This window comes from Carassius auratus, chromosome 45, assembly GCF_003368295.1.
Source record: "Carassius auratus strain Wakin chromosome 45, ASM336829v1, whole genome shotgun sequence".
Lineage (NCBI taxonomy): Eukaryota > Metazoa > Chordata > Actinopteri > Cypriniformes > Cyprinidae > Carassius > Carassius auratus.
Window position 1 is genome coordinate 2,197,413 of NC_039287.1, and position 24,348 is coordinate 2,221,760.

Sequence of the window (24,348 nt, forward strand, 5' to 3'; positions counted from 1 at the left end):
TATGATTGACGGGTGAAATGTATCCGCCTATAAATGAAATGTAAAGTGAACTTCTACTGTACAGGTACTACGAATGGGTACAATCCAGAAGCATTGATCTGGGCAGTTGCGCGTGTGATGGAGCTATCCAACTCTCTTGTTCAAGGACGAATTCACTTCTCATTGCCACTTTTTCTCTTTGGATCTGTTTGGACTCCATGTGGAAAATTTTAAACAAAATACTTTAAGGAATGAATAACACGGACTGGGCTTGAATTGGGTTTTGCGCAGTCTTTTAGTAAAGGAAAACATTTATCAAACTTTATGTTTCTTGTCTTGGCTTTAGTCTTGATTTAAAAGGAATAATCATGCCTGATCAACTGACAGTACCGGAGTTTATGGACATTACCAGTGAGGACTATAAAGCACCAACAACTTCGGTTTTCTGCACGCGCATGGCTCACTGTAGGAATACAGTTGCCACTTTGGAAGAGGTAAAACACCTTTACAATGACAATAATACTGATGTACAGACAGTATAATATACAGGCTAGCGCGATGTGCGCAAATATGAAAACTACGAACTGTATCTTTCTAATTGTATTACAAAAAGTGTGTTTCTTAACTTCAGAACATTGGTTCAGTAAATACTATTAGCCTGTTTTACTAAAGGAGCCTGGGAAAGGACTTCCTTCTTGCAGCACCAAGGCTCAGTGAATACCGTGTTGGAAGTGAACCTCGCCCATGTTCCTCACGGGTTCATGAAACTTCTTATCGTAGTGTTATGAAATAAATAGACGTGTTATGTAGACGCCACTCTTAACTTATTAGTAATTTTAGCTTTTTATAAGTCTCAAAGTCACATAATGAACCAGTTATCACATACATTTACCATAACATTGATTTGTTATTTATAAATCATATAGCAGATATTTACACAGGCCTGATGTGCCTATCTGAGGTAACTGAGCTATTAACAGATAAAAAGCATCAAAAAGCATGACATTGTGCTGTACTGTGATTGTGCGATATTTTACCATTACTTTACAATGGTACTGCCATAATATAATGTAAAAACAAGTTGCATAAACTCAAACCGTTTTTGCTTGTGGATCCAAGTTCAGTTAACATTTTAAGTTAAGCTTATCATTAACTTTACACAGTCATAGTGATGTAGAACTTTGTCTAAATTGTGTAATGTGTATCAGTTTGTGGAGTAAACTGAGCAGGTTATATATTGTTACGTATAAGTGACCACTAACATAATTGTGAATTATGAAGATTACATAACTTGTATTACAAAATATAATCAAAAAATGTATATGGAGCTTACACATATATTATTTTTCAATAACAAATATTTGTCATCATATGTCCCCATGCTTTGACCAAAAACGTAAATTGAAGTGCATCATCAGTGATCAAACTGAGCATTTTATGTCAGCTTAATCTTCTTTTATAGTTCAGTCTATCTATAAAATTAAGTTGGTCTGACAAAATTATTATTATAATTTTTTTTACAGTGAACAAGGGTTGACCCCTGCATGATACTGTATCAGATGTCAGATTTCAGATGTCAGTTTCATGTTGATGGGTATTAGCCCACATGAGGCGTGCTGTAAATCAACTTTTTTCTAACTAGATACCTTTTAATTCCTCCTAAAAATGACTTAATCGGGTAAACTCAGTCAGGTGTAGCTTATCACCTTCTCAATGGCACACAAAGCTTTTTAACTTTTAACTGTGATCAGCTGTGGTCATTTTGATGAGTTCAGCATGAAAAAAGCTTTCCTGGAGCATTTCAGTCCTTAGTAGTGCAATTGAAACAAACAATTAACTATGGGTGGCAAGGCACTTCCAAAAGTTCTCCGGGAGAAAGTTGTGGACGGGCACAAGTCAGATAAAAAAAAGGCTTTTATCAGTGCCTAGAAGTGCTATAGAGCATTACTAAAGACTAAAAGCTTTAATTAAACCAAAAGGTGGTTCAATACAATACTGACACAAGGGGATGATCCCTTTTCAGTCAGTAATTCTGTTTTTTTTTATGTTGGTGTCATATCTTTCAATACAGCTGGCTAAAAAAAAGTGTCTCCTTCTTAAATTCAGTTTGCAAAGCAACAGACTGTGGTTATTGTAAAGGGGGGTGTTCTTCTCTGTACCCACTGTACATTGTAACAATTATTGGAGAACACCTAATAATGTATTTGTGTGGTAACATCTATAGTAACTGGTTTACACCAATTTTAAAATCATGTAGAATGTTCCTTAACAAAACTTTAATAATTTTTTGGTAAACCACTGATCTGAATAGGAACAATATATCTGTAGTTCTTCTAAAAGTTTGCATTAGTTTCAAAATTGCGGTGACTTCTTCACCAGAAATGCAAAAGAGCTTTGTTTGTGGAATCAGTTTTGACCCGTCAGCTTGTTTCACCATCAGAATAGTAGATCTAACTGAACTTCACTCATGTGTAAGAATCAAGCTGTGCTTTTAATCTAAAGAAGCTCCACAGCTCTTCCTTTTTTAGCTCTTTTACACTCTGACTCAGAACCTGAACTAAACATGTTGACCTCTGATGAATGGGGAAAGTATCAGTCATTCCTGAATCATGACAGAGAAGCAGCCCAAACAGTTCATGAGGGAAATTCTTCATAGGATGTGTTCACTCTTGGCAGGTTTAGTTGGATTAAAACAAACTCTGGGATGACAGCACTGTTAGTGAGGTTCATTAAAAATAAGTTTGAACTCCTGGCTCTGTTCTAGCTCTTTTACACATTTTATATGACTTGGATACACAGAGGGAAGCACTTTTTATGAGTTGCTTTTGGCAGTACCCCGTTTACATTTAGCCTTAATGGAGGAAGTAGCTGAGGTAAACAGATGTTTATGGTTTACGTAAAGACTGGAGCTGGATCTTGTGCATGTTTCTTTATGCGTAAGTTTGCTTGTCTATAAAGTGATGTCAGATGATGTGGTTATTTTTGTCCAACCCTTTAAATCTTTGGATATACTCTTTCTGTTTAGCACGAGAGCTTCGTACACACACAGATGTCATAAAGATTGCAGTTAGTATACCTTTTGGTGTCGTTTCCGGTTCTTCCATCCCTGTGTGTGGTGTCCTGCTGAGGGTTGCCTTTGATGGAAACCCCAGTGCAGTTCATTTCTCTCATCTCTTTCTTGCCTTTCTGTTTTATCTTTCTTTCCCTTCATCTTTTCTCATTCCTTAGGACTAAGGAGGGATAGCTGTCACACTTCTTGTACCATCTTGTCCCGTCTACTCTTCTTCTTGCACACATGTCTGCTTGCTGGTTTTCCACATCTATTTTTTATGTGTCCCTCTTCAGTCACTCTCCAGGGTTTTGTTTTGTTTTGCTTTGTGAGCACAGATACTGCAGTCATTTCATACAAGGCCAATTTCTGCAAAATGTCAAACTTATTGGGCATATTTTCAGCAATTAAGATTTAATGTTAACATGACGAAAACTGACTAACATAATAAAATGGATGGTTACTACTGGTTGAAAGTTTTGGGTCAGTTAGATTTTTTTATGTTTTAGAAAGAATTCAATTCAATTCAAGTTTATTTGTACAGCGCTTTTTATGATACAAATCATTGCAAAGCAACTTTACAGAAAATTAAGTTTCTACAGTACAATATTTAGTATTAGCTTATCAGTGGTGACTGACAGTTTATGTGCATACGGAAAAATCAATTAAAGCCATAATCAAACAGATGATGAACACCATTAATAGCAAATATTATATGATGCAGTCAAACTTTAGGCAAAATTTAGTAGTTCTGTATGTTGTTTCAGGGTTGGCATCATCTGAGGTGCTCCTAAGGGGTGGTACCATCTCTTCTCAGGTGTTCTGGATCCAGACTGGAGCTTGTGTAAATCCTAGTTAGTGACAAAACACAGAAACAAATAGAGACATAATTAGCATAGCTACTGGTTCAACCATGTAAAATGTATTAGTTTAACCCAAGCTAAAGAATAATAATGAACATTTGATTAGATATAACTGCAGTCAAAAATTATGAGATGCATTATTTGAATGCTTGGCCAAAAAGATGTGTTTTTTAATCTAGATTTAAACAGAGATAGTATGTCTGAAACCTGAATGTTATCAGGAAGGCTATTCCAGAGTTTGGGAGCCAAGTTAACTCTTCTACCTCTTTTAGTAGACTTTGTATCCTAGGTACTACCAAAAGTTCAGTGTTTTGTGACCTTAGGGAGCATGATGGATTGTAGCCTGATAGAAGACTAGTTAGATAGGCAGGAGCTAAACCATTAAGGGCATTGTAGGTAAGTAATAATAATCTGTAACTGATACGGAACTTAATAGGAAGCCAGTGCAGAGACTGTAAACTTGGGGTAATATGATCATAGTTGTTTGACTTGGTAAGGACTGTAGCAGCTGAAAATAGCAGAGGACCTAGGACAGATCCTTGTGGCACTCCACATATTTTACTGGTGATAAATGAGATGACTCCCCATTTAAATAAAGTGGTAGCGATCGGACATGTATGATCTAAACCATCTTAGAGCCTGCCTAGAATACCTGTATAGTTTTGTAATCTTTCTATGAGAATGTCATGATCCATGGTGTCGAACGCAGCACTAAGATCAAATAAAACTAGCAATGAGATGCAGCCTTGATCTGAGGCAAGAAGCAAGTCATTTGTAATTTTAACAAGTGCAGTTCCTGTGCTATGGTGGGGCCTGAAACCTGACAGAAATTCTTCATCAGATAATGTTTTCACAGGATGGAGCACAATTGAGCAGACATCATCAGAGAGAAATGTCTTTCATGCTCTGTTTTATGCTCACTAAGGCAATTTGCTGGTAAAGTAGAATTTTCTGCAGCCATTACTCCAGTCTTCAATGTCACTTGAACCTAAAATTATTCTAGTATGCTGATTTGCTGATCAAGAAACGGTTCTTATTATCATCTATCTCGAAAATAGTTGTGATGCTTAATATTATTTATTTTTGTGGAAACCATGATTTTTTTTCAGGATGAAGGTTTGATAAATGTACAGTTTGAAAGAACAGCATGTATTTGAAATATTTTTTTTTTTACAACATAATTTTTTATCTTTGTCTCTCTTGTTCCATTTAGTATGTCCTTGCTTTGGATCGGTAGTGCATGTTTCATCATAACTCTCTTAATGCGCAATGACAGACTGTGACAATCAGAATTGCATGAGTGCTGTCAGTTGGCGGGCACAAGTCTTATCATTGATGGTTTTGTCTTGGTCTCGTACCAGACATGACTCCTGCATAAACAGATTTTAGGCCACAAGTCTGTCTACTTCACTTGGCTCTTTCTGTGCAAAATTCTCAGAGCATGAATCAGCATGGCTGATGGGTGACTAAATTACAGACTATCTGAGTGCATCTGGATGTAAATTGATTGTTTTGTGTGTGTGAGAGGGAAGTATAAACACAATGCTGAACAAAACTGGATTACAAAGGTTTTTTTTTGTCATTATAGTTTGACCAACTTTGTGCACAAAAAGGTGCCGGTTGTGTTTATAAGGCAATCCTGTAGCTTAAACGGTAGAGCATGGGTTTGATTCCCTGGGAAAGCAAGAACTGATAAAGTGTGTATCTGGAATGCAATGTAAGTGCATAAATACATACATGTACTATAATGTGATGCACTCTTAGAAAAGGAATGCAAAAGCTGTGACTGGGGCATTATCCTTTCCAAGGGTACTAATATGTACATTTTGGTACAAATATGTATCTTTAAGGTACTAATATGGACCTTCAAATGTACTTAAGGTACCAGGGTTTACCTTTTGAAAAGTAAGTACCCAAGTGACAACTTTGAGAGTGGAGAGTACGCAGCATTTTTAGCCATTGTAATACATTTTAAGGTCTTTAAGATGCAGTTCCTTATTGTGGAAATAAACTTATTTGTGATCATTTTTTTTTTCTTTAAAAAAAAAGAGAGAGAACTGGTCTGTTCAGTACACAAGTATATGATTCATGTTGTTTTGCAGGCGTTGGATCTGGACCGCAGTGTGCTGCACAAAATGAAGAAGTCAGTCAAGGCCATAAACAACTCTGGCCTGAGTGAGTATTACAAATGATCAGTTGCCTCTCGGCCATAATCAATAACCAATAGGTTTGTGCAACTTTTATTTTGTACTAAAAATCTCATTGGTTTTGAAGTTAAAGTTTTTTTGACTGTATAAATAATAATTTAATTGTTCTTATAAGCACATGCACCCCAATAGTGGCAAGGGAAATATAACAGTAGCCTAGACAAAGCTTTTGGTTTCATGTACATAGTGATTCAAGTCATTGATACTTTAGCGAACAGGTTTGTGCTCTACCTCACACATTCCTCTCATTCCTACTAGATTCACAGATACCTGTTCCAGCAGGAACCTGCTTATTTCCCCTCTCTGTTTTTTTTGTTGTTGTTGTTGTCTTTCTCCTGTGTTCCATGTAAAAATTCAGAGCTAGATTATCATATCTCTAGTTTTCTTTAAATCTTAAAACACACACACACACACACGCAAACACACACACACAAAAAACAAACAAACAAAAAACACTGTGATGACTGAGTGGTTATATAGCCCTTAAACTTAACTTCCGTTTACATGCTGTGATACTGTACAGGAAAATTACTCAGCGTTTTCTGCAGTGATGTTATTGTTAAAGTCTGCATGAAATCAAAACAGACCCTTAGCACATTTACTTAGCACAGTGCTTGTGGTTGAACAATTCATTCTTGCTAGTTAATCCATAAAAAATGAAAAAAGCTCAACTAAAATGTATTACTTTTTTCAAAATATATATATATTTTTAATCAAAATATGAATAAATATTAAAAAACTATATTAATAATACTAAAATAACATTGGTTTACACAAACATGGACATCAAAATGAGTACCCAGGTGAGAGGGTTTAAAACTGGGCAAATTCTGAAAACTAGTTAGCTAAAATGTATTTTTTTTTAATAATTTTATCTTAGTGAGTTTCCTTCAGTGAAGAAAGTGAAGGACTTTGTAAGCACATTATTTCCTCTTTATAATAAACCAGATCTTTGCTGGATTTCACAAAACTGGGTAGTGGTTAATAAACGTTTTTCTACAGCACTCTACTCTTAAAGTAGGAAGTGTTTTTTTTTTCTTTGTTTTTTTTGCAAGTGGTAGGGATGGAAAATGCCCGCGTGACAGGAGTTTGCTCATGCCTGCTCGAACCTCTGAGATAAGGTCAAGCAAAGTGTATTAAAAACAAATGAGCTTCATAAGCTGATCTTTGGAAAATGCATGAAGTATCCTTGATCCCCAAACAAGTTCTTGTATATAATAATAACAATACTGTGGAGGTTAATGACTGACAGACTGTTTCTGTGTCTTCAGCTCACGCAGAGAATGAGGATCAGTACATCCAGGCACTGGAGAGGTTTACGGATAGCACTGTGTACAAAGATGACCCTGAGATGCCCAGTCGCTTCCTCAAATTTGCTGATTTCACCAAGGAGCTCACTGGTCTCTTTAAGAACTTGGTGAGCAAATCTCTGACATCCATCTGTGGTAGATCTTTTAGCTATGAATATGTCAGAACTGTATTTGTCTTGCTTGTGGCTCACAAGTAGCTCACTGCACTCATGAGATACTTCCTGTTATATGAAGTGTTTTCACACACACACACACACACACATATGTAATTTCACAAACTATTCACTTTATTTTGAAGCTCCTAATGTCTTCTTTTATACCAACAGCTGCAGAACATGAATAACATCATCACTTTCCCACTTGACAGTTTGCTGAAGGGAGACCTTAAAGGAGTCAAAGGAGTATGCAAATGACAAACATCTTTATAGAAATATGTAGTAGCACTTTAATTTAGGGGCCGATTCTTACTATGAACTAGTTGCTTATTGGCATGCATATAACTGGCATAGTGTTTGTTTATTGGTATTTATAAAGCACATATTAATGCTTATTATGCATGACCAAATTTTAGATCCCTTAATCCTTTCCCAAACCTAAATTTAACAACTTCGTTACTACTAATAAGCAGCAAATTTGGAGTTTACTGAGGCAAAAGTCATACTAAATAGTTATTAGTAAAAATTATTCCCTAAACTAAAGTGTGACTGAAGTGTATATATATGCTACCGTTTAAACAGTAAAATACTGAAAAAACTGTATTGTAAAGATACAGGAGAGTAGTCAATTTATTTAAAAATACAATGATTTCTTATAAATACAATGAATATGGTGGTTTGTGTGTGTGTGTTTTTTTATATTTGACCTTTAATTCTCTTCTTATGTTGACTGTGCTTACATTTATTTGGCAGGATCTGAAAAAGCCATTTGATAAAGCATGGAAGGATTACGAAACCAAACTGTAAGAACCTATTAACCTCATTATATTAACCTCAGGAAAAAATATGTAATAGTTACAGATTTATCTGTGAAAATTACATTTAAGCCACTTATGAAGCCCTTAGTGATTGAATATCTTTGAGATATTCCTGTTCCTTACAACTTGATGCACAAAAGCAAACACAAAGCAGAGTTTTAATAACTGTAGGTTAGTTTATTTGAATCTAGTATACAGAGGAAGGTAAGGCAGCACGGCATAGATGGAGATTTAGTCATTTCAGATGGACTATCCTCTAGTCCTCGCCCCGTGGCACAGACGAAGAGCTTATCGTAATGTGTGGCCGTACCTTAAGTAAACAAACAACAGAGCTGGCATACAAGGTTTTTTTTGTGCAGTATGAGCATTACGAGGCATTGATGAAGGCCTAATGATGGTGCATGGTTAAGTACATCCACTTTTCATGTCAATGTTCTAAACTTCTTTACAGGGGCAAGATTGAGAAAGAAAAACGGGAACATGCCAAACAGCACGGCCTTATCAGAACAGAGATCAGCGGAGGAGAGATTGCGGAAGAGATGGAGAAAGAGAGACGCCTCTTTCAGCTTCATATGTGTGAAGTAAGAAATGTGGTTCACATATAAGGGTGTCACTTTTTTTTGTTGTTGAGTTAGTGCTAGCGATGGTCTTGGTTCACTTCTTGGTAACATAAGACATGACTAAAGTAAAGTCAGTTAATACACTTGTTGATTATTTTGCAAGATGACCCAAGTTCAGTTCATTACATATTTTTGTCACACACACACACACACACACACACATGTAATTACACAAACTATTCACTTTATTTTGAAGCTCCTAATGTCTTCTTTTAGACCAACACACACACAGTGATCATCGTGCATTTTCATCAACTGTTAAAGAGAAGTTTTTACATTTTGAACTCTGATGAAACTTTATGGTTAGTTAACTCTTTTGAAACTTAGTTAACAAATAGTTAATGAAGAAAGCAAAAGAAAGCAGCTGAAATGATTGTTTCATACTGAAGTCTGGATTTTTTTCCCCCTAGTATCTCATTAAGGTGAATGAAATTAAAGTCAAGAAGGGAGTTGACCTGCTCCAAAACCTCATCAAATACTTTCATGCCCAGTGCAAGTATGTTCGTTTATGATTTCCCAGTAGCAATACATTTTATGTTAAATGAGTCTTTTAAACAAACTGGTTTTGATTTTTCCACACAGTTTCTTTCAGGATGGGTTAAAAGTTGTCGACAGCCTGAAACCTTTCATGGAAAAACTTTCCACGGACTTGACCGCAGTACGTTTTTTTGATATTACTGTCTGCTCTTTTGAAGGTGTATTTGTTTAGAGGAAGTTGTTCATTTCATATGTTTTTATGTTTGTCCTTGTTTGTGTGCGAATTGCAGAACAAGCAGACACAAGATACCGAAAGGAAACAGCTGATGCAGCTGAGAGATATTCTCAAATCTGCCCTACAGTCAGAGTCTAAGGAGGTGAGCCCCGAAAATATCTGCAACTAGGATTGATAGGACAATTGCTTAATTTTGTGGTAAACCCTGATGTTTTGTTTGTTTGTATGGTGAAAGGACCTTCAGTCAAAGCAGAATCCAGGCTATAGTCTTCACCAGCTGCAGGGAAATAAAGCTCATGGCACCGAGCGCTCTGGGACGCTCCTCAAACGCAGCGAGGGGTGAGTTTCGCATGCATTAAAAGTCCAGCGCATCCTTTTTCAGGGTAGTGAATGCTCTGTAAAGTTTAACTGATGAAGGCTTCTCTCTATCTTTTAGACTGAGGAAGGTTTGGCAGAAAAGGAAGTGCACTGTGAAAAATGGATTATTGACAATTTCTCATGGAACGGTAGGGCAACAAAACAAACACTGTAACTCTTTTCAGAATTCTATTTTAGTATTGCAAGTTTGCCTCCACCATTTTTACAGAGTTACAGGATGAACATAATCTCAGAATACCATTTAGTGGCTTAATTTGAGAAAATAAGTATGCGTAGATACAAATCAGAACATGTCCACGGTGCATTTATTATGTTTTTACTCATTTATTGTTTTAAAATACATCTTTTTTTCTTTCAGGCCAACGTACCGCCAGCAAACCTGAACCTCTTAACCTGCCAAGTGAAGCGTAACCCAGAGGAGAAAAAATTCTTTGACCTTATTTCACGTAATATACTTTCACAACGAGCACAGTCACAGCTCAATACTCTTATATATTCAGATCCAGAATTCTCAGTCTTTCATGGTTTATATGGTTTGGCTGGCCATTTTTATTTGCTTCCTGTTCTCTTCCATCTTCTAGATGACAGAACGTATCACTTCCAGGCAGAGGACGAAGCGGAGTGTCAAATGTAAGTGTGGAAGTGAGTGTGTGTGTGTGCTCATATGATAAGAAAATTTGACAAGATTTTATAAATCTTGTATTTCAGATGGGTGTCTGTGCTCCAGAATAGTAAAGAGGAAGCGCTGAACAACGCTTTTAAGGATGATCAGAACGAGGATGAGAACAACATCGTACGGGAGCTGACCAAGGCCATTGTGGAGGAAGTGAAGAAGATGAGTGGCAATGACGTGTGCTGTGACTGTGGAGCTTCCAGTAAGCAATATGGGACTGATTGTAATCTAGTGGTTTTGAAATGTTGCAAGTTTGAATTCTATAAGTTTTGATTCCTGTTCCTACCACTTTGCCCTTTACAATTTCAAATTTATATACACACTTTTCTTTGTGGAGAGAAATTAATACTTGTATTTAGCAAGGATGCATTCAATTGATTGAAAATGACAGTAAATACATTGTTTATGTTTCAGAAGATTTCTGTTTCAAATAATCAGAATCCTCCTAACTAAAATGAATCATGGTTTCCACAAAATTATTAAGTAGCACAACTGAGTTTAATGTTGTCAATAATAAGAAATATTACTTGAGCAGCAAATCAGCATATTTGAACGATTTCTGAAGGATCATGTGTCTCTGAAGAAAAGTGTAAAACTCTGACATTTTAAAATACATTTAAAGTGAAAAACAGCTATTTTAAATCATGATAAAAATTTCACAATATTTCACCACATTTTGGATCAAATAAATACAATCTTAGTAAGCCGCCTTCTTTCAAAAACGTTCAGTGTTGGTGTATTTAACGATTACATATCATTTATATTTACTGTAGTATTTTTCTTGCACAAAACAAAAATACGCCCTTATTATTAGGGTGGCAGGATTAACAAATAAGATTTAATGCTAAAATAATAAAACTATAACTCATTTGTTCATAAACAGGATCATTTAACATTTTCACATCAAAAATAAGATGGAAAAGATTGCTGATTCAGATTAACTACTGAATTGTTTTTGTTGTTGTTTTAGTAAATCTTTCCTCAGCTCTCCCATTTTTTAAAATTTTTTTGTAAATGAAATCTACACACCGTGCTTCCTGTTTTATATCTGGCCTTTCCACTTCTCTTCGTACATTGACTGAAACTTAGTCATCCGAGTAGAACTAGTCTTTTTGTTTAGATCTCCCTAGATAACCCTGTATGATGAAATTCAAATGTTGCGTCAGTGGCTGTCCACTTGCTGTTACTGCAGATCCAACATGGCTCTCTACAAACCTGGGTGTGTTGATTTGCATCGAATGCTCTGGAATCCATCGAGAAATGGGTGTCCACTACTCCAGAATACAGTCTCTGACGCTGGATGTCTTGGGCACGTCTGAACTCTTGGTAAAGTCTTGTGACAACCCTGTTCTTTTTGAGCAGAACTTGCAAACATATAGATTGTGATGGTATTAAATGGGTTGCAGCTTGCTAACAGCGTGGGCAATGCAGGATTCAATGAAATCATGGAAGCAAATCTGTCAGCAGATATTCCCAAACCCAACCCTTCGAGTGACATGTGAGTGATAGATAAGTTTCATTGACATCTATTTTTTTAATGAATAAAAAAAAATCAATATACAAATTTAGTCTTCACATCATAAACTATGTCTTCTCTCGCAATTGTTCTTCAGGCAGGTACGAAAAGACTTCATTACAGCCAAATACACAGAGAAGCGCTTCGTTCAGAAGAAGTATACAGAGAACGCAGCCCGGCTGCGCGCATTGTGTGAGGCAGTGAAGTCCCGGGACATCTTCTCTCTAATTCAGGTGTACGCTGAAGGAGTGGACCTAATGGAAACCATTCAGCAAGCTAACCAACATGTAAGTGTAATGTGCTGGTGCTGTAAAGAGCACATGACGAAGGAGAGGATTCCACAAGAATCTTTTCATTATAAACCCAAGAGCAAACAAGGCAGGGGTAGCACAAACACAAATGTAGGCATAACAAATAACTGGCAAAGGAGCTGAACAAAGCACGGAGTAAAAAGAATGGGGTTAATGAAACAGAAACCAAGAAACCAAGAAAACGAACAATATGCTGATCGGAACTAAACGTGGCAGGAGAACAAGAAGTGAAAGTAGCACAACAGAGAAGTTCATAACCATTACAATGAGTTGTAGGGTGGAGTCACTGTGCATTTCCTTTTTCTATTGAGTTGTTTTCATGAGCTGCACACAAAAGCAGCATCTGACACCACCTAGGTGTAGTCCGATTGATGAACAAATGATTCTTATGGGCTACTTCAATTGAGTGAATTGAATACATACAGTGTGTTTTCATCAATATCTTTCTTTAATAAATGAAGTAGAATGTAATCTTTATATATATTGTATCTTTATATATATATATATATATATATATATATATATATATATATATATATATATATATATATATATATATATATATATATATCTTTCTTTAAACTGACAGGAACCAGGCGAGACAGCGCTACATTTTGCAGTACGAATGGTGGACCGGAACTCTCTCCATATTGTGGACTTCCTTGTACAGAACAGGTGCTCCACTCATGTTCCGGATTTTAGCTAATAAAAAAAAAACATTTTACCTATTATTCAGACATTTAAATGTTCATATGTGTGTACAGTGGGAATTTAGACAAGCAGACTGCCAAAGGAAACACAGCACTGCACTACTGCTGCTTGAATGACAATAGTGAATGTATGAAGTTGCTACTGCGGGGAAAAGCATCTGTCACCTTTAGTAAGAGCTCATATAATTTGCTGCTTTAATCTCAAGAATTCAAACTACACAAAAAATTATCAAAATAATTTTTTATGAAAAAATAATAGGCATTCAGAATTTTTGTTTTAAATAAATAAAGCGAAATTGCTAATATATTAGTAGTATTTTATATAAACTACTAGTTTTTTTCTCTCTTTTTTCCATGTCTGTTTTTCTTGCAGCTAATGATGCAGGAGAGACTCCTCTGGATCTGGCGCAGCATCTTAGAAACAAAAAATGCGAGGAGCTGGTGCGTATATGTTTTATCTTTAATGCAGCCTCGAGAGCAATTTTTTTTCTCTCCTTGCCTGAGATTGTGTTCAAGCAAATTCCCCTCGGGTATGTTCTGTGTTGTGTGATTGACAGCTGACTCAGGCGCAAACAGGGAAGTTCAACGTCCATGTGCATGTGGAGTATGACTGGCGTCTGCATAACGATGACCTGGACGAGAGTGAGGATGAGATGGAAGACAAGGTTAACATACTTTTTACCCAAAAGATCCCATTTAATTCAGTTATACCATCTTTAAGATTTTTAGTACTTTTGACTACAAAGTGAATGTCTCATAGCTCATAACATAAAGATCAAAGTGTATTGGCTTATACATGTGCCATTGATTTTGTGTTTCAGCCTATTCCCAAACGCCGTGAGGAGCGTCCAGTTAGCTGTTTTATTCCAGGCACTGGCCCCATGATGCCCAACATGAGTGTTCTAGCACGGGACGTGGCTAATGCGGTCAATAACAAGCACAGGGCTTTTATTCCTAGCATGATCTCCAACGAGACGTACGGCACCATGCTTGATGTTAATCCACCATCTTTGGGTTTACCAGGAATCCCTGGTATTCCTCTTCTACCGCCCCGTACCTTGGGAAGAGGTGAGTAGCATTCAGGCATAGCCAGTTGAGGATCTTCTGGCAGTAAATTCTGAAGTAGCTCGCTTACAAGTGTACATTCAGTAAAGTGTTAAACATATAGAAATAGAAAATGTATGTGTGTTTGTGATGTCAGGGTGGGGTCCTCCATCGGAGATGGTCGGGAGGCAGAGATCATGCTCAGACCCTTCAAACCCTCCGATTCCAGAAAAAAACACCTCAGTGTACGGTGAGTCTGACCCCAGTAGTCTTAGAAGATTATTTTTTATTTTATATATTCTACGAACCTCTTACATCCACCGAGTTTATTTGTTTATCATCAGTGTTGAAAACAGTAACTAAATATTTTTGTAGAAACCATGATCAATTTTTTTCCAGGATTCTTTGATGAACACACAGTTCAAAATAACAGCATTTATTTGAAATAGAATCTGTTGTAACACTATAAATGTCTGTACTGTCGCTTTTGATCAATTTAATGCATACAACAATCTTTCTGCCTCCCAACTCTTGAACAGCAGTCAAGATGTTTTGTTGAACATGGTAGCTGTTTGTTATTCCGTAATGCCCTACCACCTCTACCGGCTGGTCAACCGATTGAAACTACTATGGAACACCATGCACAATGTTCCAGAAATCAAGCTGTTTTTTCTTGTAGGCAGATGCATAACAGATCTTATCTCTCTTATAGTGCTCCCCACTGCTCCACCACCTCCTCCTGCTGCCAAGAGAGCACTGCCTCCAGATCCTAAGGCATCTCTTCCCCAAGTGCCTCTGGTTCCATCTGTACCCTCTGCTTCCCCGGTTAAACCACCCCCCCCAGCTAAACAAGCACCCATAGTGCCACCTGCTCCAGTGTTGCCCACGTCATTTTCATCTAAACCCCCTCCTCCTCCTGTACCCCCACAGCCAAAAGCCCCTGCACCTAAACCAGTGCAATCCCCCTCAAGGTAACAAGTCACATCCCAGCTCCATTACAAATAACATTTATCTGATGATGTGTTTTCATAAGGATTTCAGCCGTTTGCTTTGTAGCATTATTAACATTAGCTACATTAAATCAGCTGCACTGTTCTGTGTATTTCTCAGGGATCCCGTTGGTCCATTTAGTAAAGATGTCAATGTAAATAAAGCTCCGTCCATTGTCCCCCGACCAAGTCACAAAACAGGTGAATTTAATGATACTTACATACTGACGAATACAGCTCTGAAGTCTGAAGCCAAAGAAATTAAGAGATATTTTGGGTTGAAATAAGTTTCAATTGTAAACATTTTTTTTCTCTCACCAGATTCCAGACCATCACCTGTTTCTACAACAGCTCCTGCTCCCAAACCCAGAATGGCCCCACCTGTAAGTGACCATTAAAATGTACACCACCATTCAAAAGTTTTGTGTTAGTTACAATTTTTAATGCCTTTGAAATAAGTTTCTTTTGCATGCCAACCCTGTGTTTATTTGATACGAAATATCAGTATTGACTGTAATATTTTAAATATTACTACAATGCAAAATAACTGTTTTCTATTTGAACGTATTCGACATTTAAGCAACAATTAAACGTGAATTTTCATTGCATTACATAACACACAAAGTGACATCTGCAAACATGAAAAATAAATATCATTTTATACTTCATTAAACATGTTCATTTGTGTTGTATTTGTTTCAGAAACCGAGACCTAAGAGAGTAAAGGCCCTGTATAACTGTAAAGCTGATAACCTAGATGAACTGACCTTCTCTGAAGGAGAGGTGATCGTAGTGGATGGAGAGGAGGACAAGGAGTGGTGGGTGAGTACGCAGTACATGCACACATCAGCTGACTGGATCATGTGTGATCCTGATGACTGTCTGTGTGTCCTGCAGGTGGGCCACATTGACGGGGAGCCGACCAGGAAGGGCGCTTTTCCAGTCTCGTTTGTTCACTTCATCACTGACTGATGTCATACATTGCTGTCTTACTTAAGATCACATGCACAGGATTTTTGAGACCACTGAATTAACTAGTCGCCATACTTATGGCTGGATGTTGGCGTACGGGACATTCACAAACGTAAGACCTCAGGAAATGGCTCACTTTATCTATAATTCCAATTCCAAGTGCAATAACCTCCTACTTTAAAGCAGAAAGGATGTATGAACTGTGATGAGTGCTATGCTTTATATGGGGAGCATTTTTTATAAACCGTAATATTGTTGCATCCTTACTCACATCTTTATAGAGCTTTTTATCGATAGCAGTTGCAGAGCAACTCTTATTTTACAAGTGCAGTTAAGTGACATGTAGTTTGCACACAAGGATGTCCTCCAAGTTCTGTTACTGAACAAGCCATTAAACATTTTACTCTGTACATTTTAAGGATTGGTTTTATTTCCAGCACTAGATATATTTTTACATGTATTCCTGTGACTGCATTACCCCAGTCTTTGGTGTCACATGATCCTTCAGAAATCATTCTAATATGCCGATTTGGTGCTCAAGAAACATATCTGTTTATTATGTTGAAAACAGCTGTGTTTTAAATGGAAACATTATTTTATTTTTCTCAGGATTCTTTAATAGAAGGTTAAAAAGAACAGCATTTATTTGAAATACCTTTTTTGGACCACTTTTGATGTCTTTACTCTCACTTTTGATCAATTTTATGTGTCCTTGCTGAATAAAAGCATTTTAAAAAAAGGCCAAACTTCTGGACCGTAGCATACATTTACAAACTACTCCCCCCATAAAGCTGGACATCTTGTCATATTGAAACAAAGGGTGAGTGGTTCATCTTTGACCACCACAGATTTTATTAATTTACAGAACTGTCAGATGCTCCAAGAAGAAGAAGAAGAAAAAAAAAATCACCAGTTTCAAAAGGCAACCTTCAAGTTTCCTCATAATACTTACAGAAAAAAAATGCTTTAACCTGTTCAAAATACTCTATAATCCATATATTTACAAATCAAAAATCTTGAGTGAATATATGCACAGTGGTCTCTCCAAAAAGGCCAACAAAGTCTGTTAAGATGGGGTAGTCATTCTTAAAGAGCAAAGCCTCTTCTTTTAGGTCCTTATGTGCTCTGTACAGCTGCTACAGTATTTGAAACATCTGTAAAAACAAATATGAAAAAAAAAAAGGTTTCAGTCAATCATTCTGCAGCCCTATCCAATGCAATATCAACTGCTGCATAATCCACAGGTGCAGGATCTTCATCCACTGGAGTGGAACCCTTTCTCCTCTGCAGTGGTGCTTGAGCAGAGTAGTTGTTCCACTGGAATAAGGTGGGTACAGCCCCTTTCTTCAGCATGCGGCGTCCTGTAGGAGTCAATGGCTCTTTCACATCTTCACTCTTGAAATGACGACTGCAGACTCTCATATGGGAAGTGATGATTAAATCCTTGCGTTGAATGCTGCATATCCACTTTTTGCGCATTTCTTCATCCGTGGGGAAAGTGTGAAAGCTCAGCACAGAGTTGAACTTTGAGGAAGCCGAACACATTGGGACACAACAATGCTCAGCCGCACTACTGTCTGCCCGCCGTTGATATTTAAACTTTCTGGATGTCTTTACTATGCCTTTAATGAGATATTGTGTATGTTTATAACATTGTGTATATTTATAATTTAATCTGACACATATACATGTTTTATGATAGAAAGATAACGTAGGCTGGGTCCATGCAAAGAGTGCACTGCATAACGCAGGTCTCAAACGCTGACCTTAGCTAAAGAACAACCCACAAACACTTGAGCTTTAACAATGCACTGCTGAAAATATTGCGCTATATAATGATAGTTGTTGACTGGACAGATTTTGTTCTTTAACAGCTAATACCTTTCAAATGTCTGGTGTCGATAAGATCTTTTAATGTTTTTTAAAGTCTCTTTAGCTCACCAATGCTGTATTGTTTTCATAAGTAAAACAGTATTATTGTGAAATTACATTGTTTAACTTCCATTTTAAAATATTAAGTGTATATTCCTGTGATGGCAAAGCTGTACTTCAGCAGCCATTACCCCCATTTGATTGGGGCCTAACATTTCAGGATTCTTTGATGAATCGAAAATCCACAAGAACAGCATTTCATATATATATATATATATATATATATATATATATATATATATAAACAAATATCTTCACTGTCACTTTCGAGCAATTTACTGCCTTCTTTCTTAATGAATGTATTAAAGGAGGTGTTTTCCACGCAGTGGAGAGCCGCTTTATGGTAGCAAATTAAGTTTTGCTTTTGAATGTACTAATTTCTTTAAAAAATAAAAATCTTACAGACCCCAAACTTTTGAACCTTATTGTAAGTGATCAAAACAAGGCTATATGGCTAACCTGACAGAAGTGGTTGTGTGTGTATCCGGCTCTCCTCTAGCGTTAGAAAGCAGGCTGGTTTGACAAGCTTGGATTCTGTGTTAGTTGGATCCACAGCTTCACTTGGGCCCTCAGTCTCACAGGTGAGTATTTGGATGGGCCCCCGGCAGCCCTTCAAGTGGATCTGGATAGATTCCTAGAGCAGGACGTAAGCACAAGTTCATAACACGTATTACTTCCTGCTATCAGATGAGTATTCTAAAGTCATGATTCAAATTAGGGGTGTCCGAGAATAGCAAAAGGAACTTAAAAAGTCCTTTCCTTGTTGTCCCATCACATCAAAATCCACCAACATATAACAGTTTGGGGCTTTTTTCGCTTAGAAACAGTGCTTTATCTGTGCATATTAGACGAGACAATTTTTTTCCACTGGAGAAATCAATGTTACAGATAGAGGACTTGTATTTCAGCTGGAAGCAACGATTTAAAGTCACAAACATCTCAAAGATAGATTTTATTACAAACATGAAGCTTTTTACTTCCCAGGAAATTCATTTGGTGGACTGGAGTCATGTGGATTACATGTGTATTACTCTGATGTTTTTATCATATACTGTGTATATATATATATATATATATATATATATATATATATATATATATATATATATATATATATATATTCATTTGGTGGACTGGAGTCATGTGGATTATTACTCTGATGTTTTTATCATATACTGTGTATATATATATATATATATATATATACACACACACACACACACACACACACACACACACACACATACACCACCCAGCCCTCATTAAAAAACGTCATTTTAAAATGACTCCTAAGGCTCAAAGCCTTTCAGACCATCTCTCACACTTACTTCAGTGGGAGTGGGCACCTCTAGTTTTGTCTCTTCAGGGGCCCTGATGGCTATTATAGTCTGGTCCTTGAAAACGTCGATCTGACAGATGTCCTCATATGTCACATAAGCTGAGGTACAACTGCAGTTAAGACTATAACAGCTGAAAGAACTACTATAACATTTGTAAGACAGAAATATGAGAGGATATTCAGCATTGTCTTTGAGGTCGGTCAGGGCAAAAAGCTGTTGGGCGCAGTCTTTGATGAGCAAGTCAAGGGCCTCCTCTGTTGACTTCAGATGAAGCAGGTCAGCTTTCGTCTTGGCACTCCACTGATTCACTGATGCTGGATTCCTTGAACATACACAGAAGAATCACTGTGTAAATTGCATACTGATGACTTCCAACTAAAATTCACATTTTTTCATTTTTACTAACTACAAATTCTTGTAGTGGAACTGTGGAAGTATCGTTCGGTATAAACTTACATCCGCTGGATCTTGTTTTTGGACGTCTTTTTGATTATCTGGATGCCGGTTAGGACGTTGGTGATGTCATACACCCGTCTCTTCCGTGTGCCCAGTTTTCGAGTGACCTCATTGAGGTCAAGGACTCCATTCGGTGCTGAGTGAAGCAGCTGCATGAAGCGTTTGGTCAGTTGTCCAAGAGCAACGTCAGAGCGATACTGGGCTGGAATGAAAATTGGGAGTATTCAAGAAAGCTTTTTTTTTTTTTTTTTTTTACTTTGGTCAAAGTAAATTCAAATTATGTGCAGCAACAAAATGAATGTAAACATCTCCTACCTAATTTGGAGGATGCCCCCATTGCTTGATTCACATTGTTATTGTTGGGATTGTTCATTAAACTAAAAGAAAGCACATTATATAATGAATGGGCAAAATAATCAATATTGTTTCAGCCATTTTTGAAGCAGTTATTTAATGTAGCACTACCTTTCACTGTAAAACGGTCTATATGGACCATTATCTGCAAGACTGTGGTCTTCATCTTCTTCCTCATAATCTTCAAACTCTACATCATAAAGATCATCTTCTGCATCAACTCCACCCTTTCAAGGCAAAATTAAGGTTAACAACACTTGATATTAACCAACTTATTTAAAGGGGTCCTTGACGCAAAATTCACTTTTGTTGTTGTTTGAACATAAATGTGTGTCGGAACTTGGCAGTGTGTGTAAACATCCAAACGTCCTTTAATGATAAAAATTCACCCGGTGTTATTTTTTTAAATCCCTATTTTAAAATCCCCTTCCTTAAATCAGGCTGTTCTGAGATTCCTGTCAGAATGATGTAGTTCTGCACAGGCCCCTCCCACGAATGTTGATTGACAAGACCGTCTTACCTTAGACCCGCCCTGAATGAGCTGAGAGCTGTCTACATTCATTTTGACAGGTTAAAAAGTTTTTTTTTTTTTTTTTACACTACCATTGAAAATTTTTAATCAAAGTATGTTATAGACTTTTCATGAAGACCCTGAAGAATCATATCATCTTATATAAAATGGGTATCCAATGACCCCTTTAAAATCACAAAATCGTCCCAGCTATTTGAGCACATGACATTGACAACTCTATTAAAGATGCATTCATTTTTTTTTTTGAAATTCTATTTAATGATTTATGTTTGCTGCTGTTCAAATATAGAGTTATGGAGCTCCAATGATAATTAGGCTCAAATAAAATATTTAAACATTAAAGTTATATTGTTTAATATTAATTTTAATCACACCATTTTTGATAGAAAGGTAATGTTAATCCAAGAAAAATGTATACATTGAAAATTTTATGTTTTTTTTTTTTTTTAATGCAGAATGGTTTTCACTGTTCACAAATATGATCACATTGGTTCGTGATTTATTTGAGGCAGAACATCTTAAAACATTATTAACAAGCCATTTAACTATTTTAAGGCCAAAGATATGGTAGTTACATGTGTATTATGATTTATGGATCTTTGATCAATGCATTTTGGCTGGTGTAAATAGACAACTCCTGACCCAGCAAACTCAAAAGTAATTTATAAATCACAAATGTTACCTGCAAAATTAAATGAGTTAAAAGCTCCTATATAAAACTAACGTTACCTATTAAAAAAAAACTGAATGACTTCCTGGTGTATAGAAAGTTGGTTGTCGGAGTATATTGCATTGCACCCTTCCCACCTCCTCGACTGGGTCCGAAAGTTCGTCCTGCTCCTCACACGAGCTCCAGCCTGAGACCAGTCCCTCTGATGGAGGCATAATAGGGATGGCCTCTGGGCTGATGCCGCTCGGCGTGATGTGATGGCTCAGGAAATGATCCTCGCATATCTGATGCTGATCTGTGATCTCGCGCTCAGTCTCTCGTAAAGCGGCCAGCCATACTTTCATTCGGGCCTTGTCTTTGGGGAACCTGAAAAACCTCTTGTGCGGACGGCTCGATCGCTCGCCAGGTCTGAGATCCCTGTGGTTTATGCATCCTTGGACCACACACTTCACCATCATCGGAGCACTCTCTCAGATTATATCGCTACATTCAATCAGATCAGCGTGCAAATACAAAGTTACAAACAACACGGGAGGAAACGCAAAACACGATATCACGTGATCACGTCTGGCCAATCAAATGGTTTTATTTCCTGCTTCACGTTCTCTCTGTCGGATAAGCGCACCTACAGTAGTGACTTCTAGTGGAATGGAGAAGTGATTTATTTTATGCTAAATGTCTCTCAAAGCCACATGACAATAAATTACGAATTGGTTACAGTATTAGTAAACTGAGGTTACCAATTATGCGTTCTGATATGGTTACATTTTTACACGGTATACAAATATATTGCTACAAGCCAGCTGCGATGCTTTACAACCATAAATATGTATACATATATAACACATATCTATGTTTCCAACAACTACACAACTTTACACGTCACGTTACTTCTCATTATTGAAATCATTATGTTTAGTGAATTGGTAAAAATGTAATTTAAATTAAATGTATGCATTTAGCAGACGCTTTTATCCAAAGCGACTTACAGTGCATTCAGGCTTTCAATTTTACCCCCCCCCTCCCCCCTAACTGCTTATTGCAGTTTTTTTTGGTGTTGGATTGATTACATTTCAGTAAAATAAAATTGGTTTAATTTTACATTTAGACTGAAAAATAGTTGTTTTTAGTCACAACTTGTGTGGCATTTCTGCTCAGTTATGTGGATTATTAAAAAGCGGGATCTTCAAAATCATCAAACACAAAAACGAATTCTAACCTTTGAGATTTTTTAAAAAATAATGTTAAAATATATATTTACAAAAAATATATAAGAAAAGTTGTGAGAGGAGCAGTTCTTGAGCAGGTGACCACTTCCAGAAAAATGAAAGGTTCTCTATGGGCCTCTGCTGGATATATTTGGTCATTACACGATTCGTTTCTAAAACTCTAATTTTCTATAAGTTATTCTCTAACCAACAGATGGCAGAATTCTACACATAATATCTAAGATCAATATCCAGAATCAACTTTAAAAAAGAATCAAATTTAGATATATATTTTTTGTCATAAAACTGTGATTTTCACATGAAAGCGAATGGTGACGTATAGGAAGTTTGTGGTATAGGTAAAAAAAGTACTCCATATCTCCCAAAACACAGCTTTAAGTCAAGTCTGTTTTATTGTCAATTTTCCAAATGTACAGCACATGCACACAAAGAATTTTAAACTGCGTTATTCTCAGACCCTTGGTGCATACAGATAAAACTAACAGTAGAGCATAAAATACAGATAAATATAAAATACAACTACAAATAAGTTAATGGAAAAAAAGATAAGTAAAGCAGCACAAGGCAGATAGAGTACAAACCAGTGACGTAAACAAACAGCGCTGATATATGATATTAAGTGCAAACTCAAAACACTGTAAAAAAAATAAAAAATAAAAGAAATTATATATATATATATATTAGTATATAATATATAATATATATATATATATATATATATATATATATTATATATTATTGTTTGAATGATTAAAAATGTATAAGTTTTTTATTTATTTTTTTACAATAACTATAAATGTTGGACCTAAAGACCAGAAGTGTAAACAGGAAATAAGGACCATTTGAGGGTTTTTAAAAAAAGCCTATTTTGAGAACTGTCAAAGAATCTATCACATTGTTCTTACTAATCTTGTGCCGTAATGTCTTGTAAAACATTTAAAATCATGCATTAACTTTTCATATAGTATTTTCATACGAGGTTTATTTTGTAAAAAAAAAAAAAAAAAAATTCGTAGATGTATAAATATGTAATATATGCGTGTGCTAGCGATTTACCGACTCGTTAAACTGTTCGCATTCTTACTAAATAGCAGAAATGTTGCAAATTACACGTGCTAGATAGTGTACATGCTTACGACTTGATTATATAAACAAGTACGAAGCAGGTTTTTTTTTTTATAAATAGCAATTCATTAATCAAAACATGACAAAAAACTGTAAGCCTAAATAGATAAATAAATTTGGTTGCATTGTAAACGTAAATATTATTTTCATTATAAAAAATAAATAATATTATAATGCATAATACTCAATAACAGCTTTTATATGCTGTTTTTCTATTGTTAAGACAAGTCAGATGTGACGAAGCAAAAGACAAAAAACAAAAACGTTAACTTGAAGGAAATTGACGAAAGTTTTTGCGGAAATGAGTCCGTCAAAGTGAAGCCTGGCACAGTTACCAACGTCTTGCCAACGTCCAGCCTTTCAGCCAATCAGTTCGGCCGACCGTCATGTTACGTAATTAATAT

The 24,348-nt window shown here is 36.4% G+C and overlaps 2 protein-coding genes across 3 annotated transcripts; one reads left to right on the forward strand and one right to left on the reverse strand.

Annotated features, from left to right (window-relative positions):
- Positions 1-56: 56 nt before the first annotated feature.
- Positions 57-16,721, forward strand: LOC113062866 (arf-GAP with SH3 domain, ANK repeat and PH domain-containing protein 2-like). Its single transcript, XM_026232903.1, has 28 exons — positions 57-473; positions 5,994-6,066; positions 7,370-7,515; positions 7,735-7,809; positions 8,317-8,366; positions 8,833-8,962; positions 9,412-9,497; positions 9,584-9,659; positions 9,769-9,855; positions 9,949-10,052; positions 10,150-10,219; positions 10,450-10,537; positions 10,673-10,721; positions 10,800-10,966; positions 11,957-12,090; positions 12,171-12,262; positions 12,378-12,567; positions 13,181-13,266; positions 13,356-13,471; positions 13,675-13,742; positions 13,859-13,966; positions 14,123-14,369; positions 14,503-14,595; positions 15,058-15,316; positions 15,456-15,535; positions 15,656-15,717; positions 16,037-16,156; positions 16,232-16,721. Exons 1-28 carry the CDS (start codon positions 348-350, stop codon positions 16,304-16,306), a joined length of 3,057 nt encoding a protein of 1,018 aa, XP_026088688.1. The 5' UTR covers positions 57-347; the 3' UTR covers positions 16,307-16,721.
- A 543-nt stretch (positions 16,722-17,264) lies between these two features.
- Positions 17,265-22,177, reverse strand: LOC113062867 (transcription factor E2F2-like). 2 transcript variants are annotated; one of them, XM_026232905.1, is made up of 8 exons: positions 21,728-22,177; positions 20,500-20,615; positions 20,350-20,411; positions 20,035-20,236; positions 19,757-19,900; positions 19,567-19,681; positions 18,698-18,872; positions 17,265-17,460 (listed from the first exon to the last, which is right to left on the reverse strand). In XM_026232905.1, the coding sequence occupies exons 1-8, from the start codon at positions 22,046-22,048 to the stop codon at positions 17,423-17,425; spliced, it is 1,173 nt and encodes a 390-aa protein (XP_026088690.1). In that variant the 5' UTR covers positions 22,049-22,177; the 3' UTR covers positions 17,265-17,422. The 2 variants fall into 2 exon arrangements, with proteins under 2 accessions (XP_026088690.1, XP_026088689.1); XM_026232904.1 differs by having other exon boundaries at positions 17,265-17,928; positions 21,728-22,176.
- Between the last annotated feature and the right edge of the window lie 2,171 nt (positions 22,178-24,348).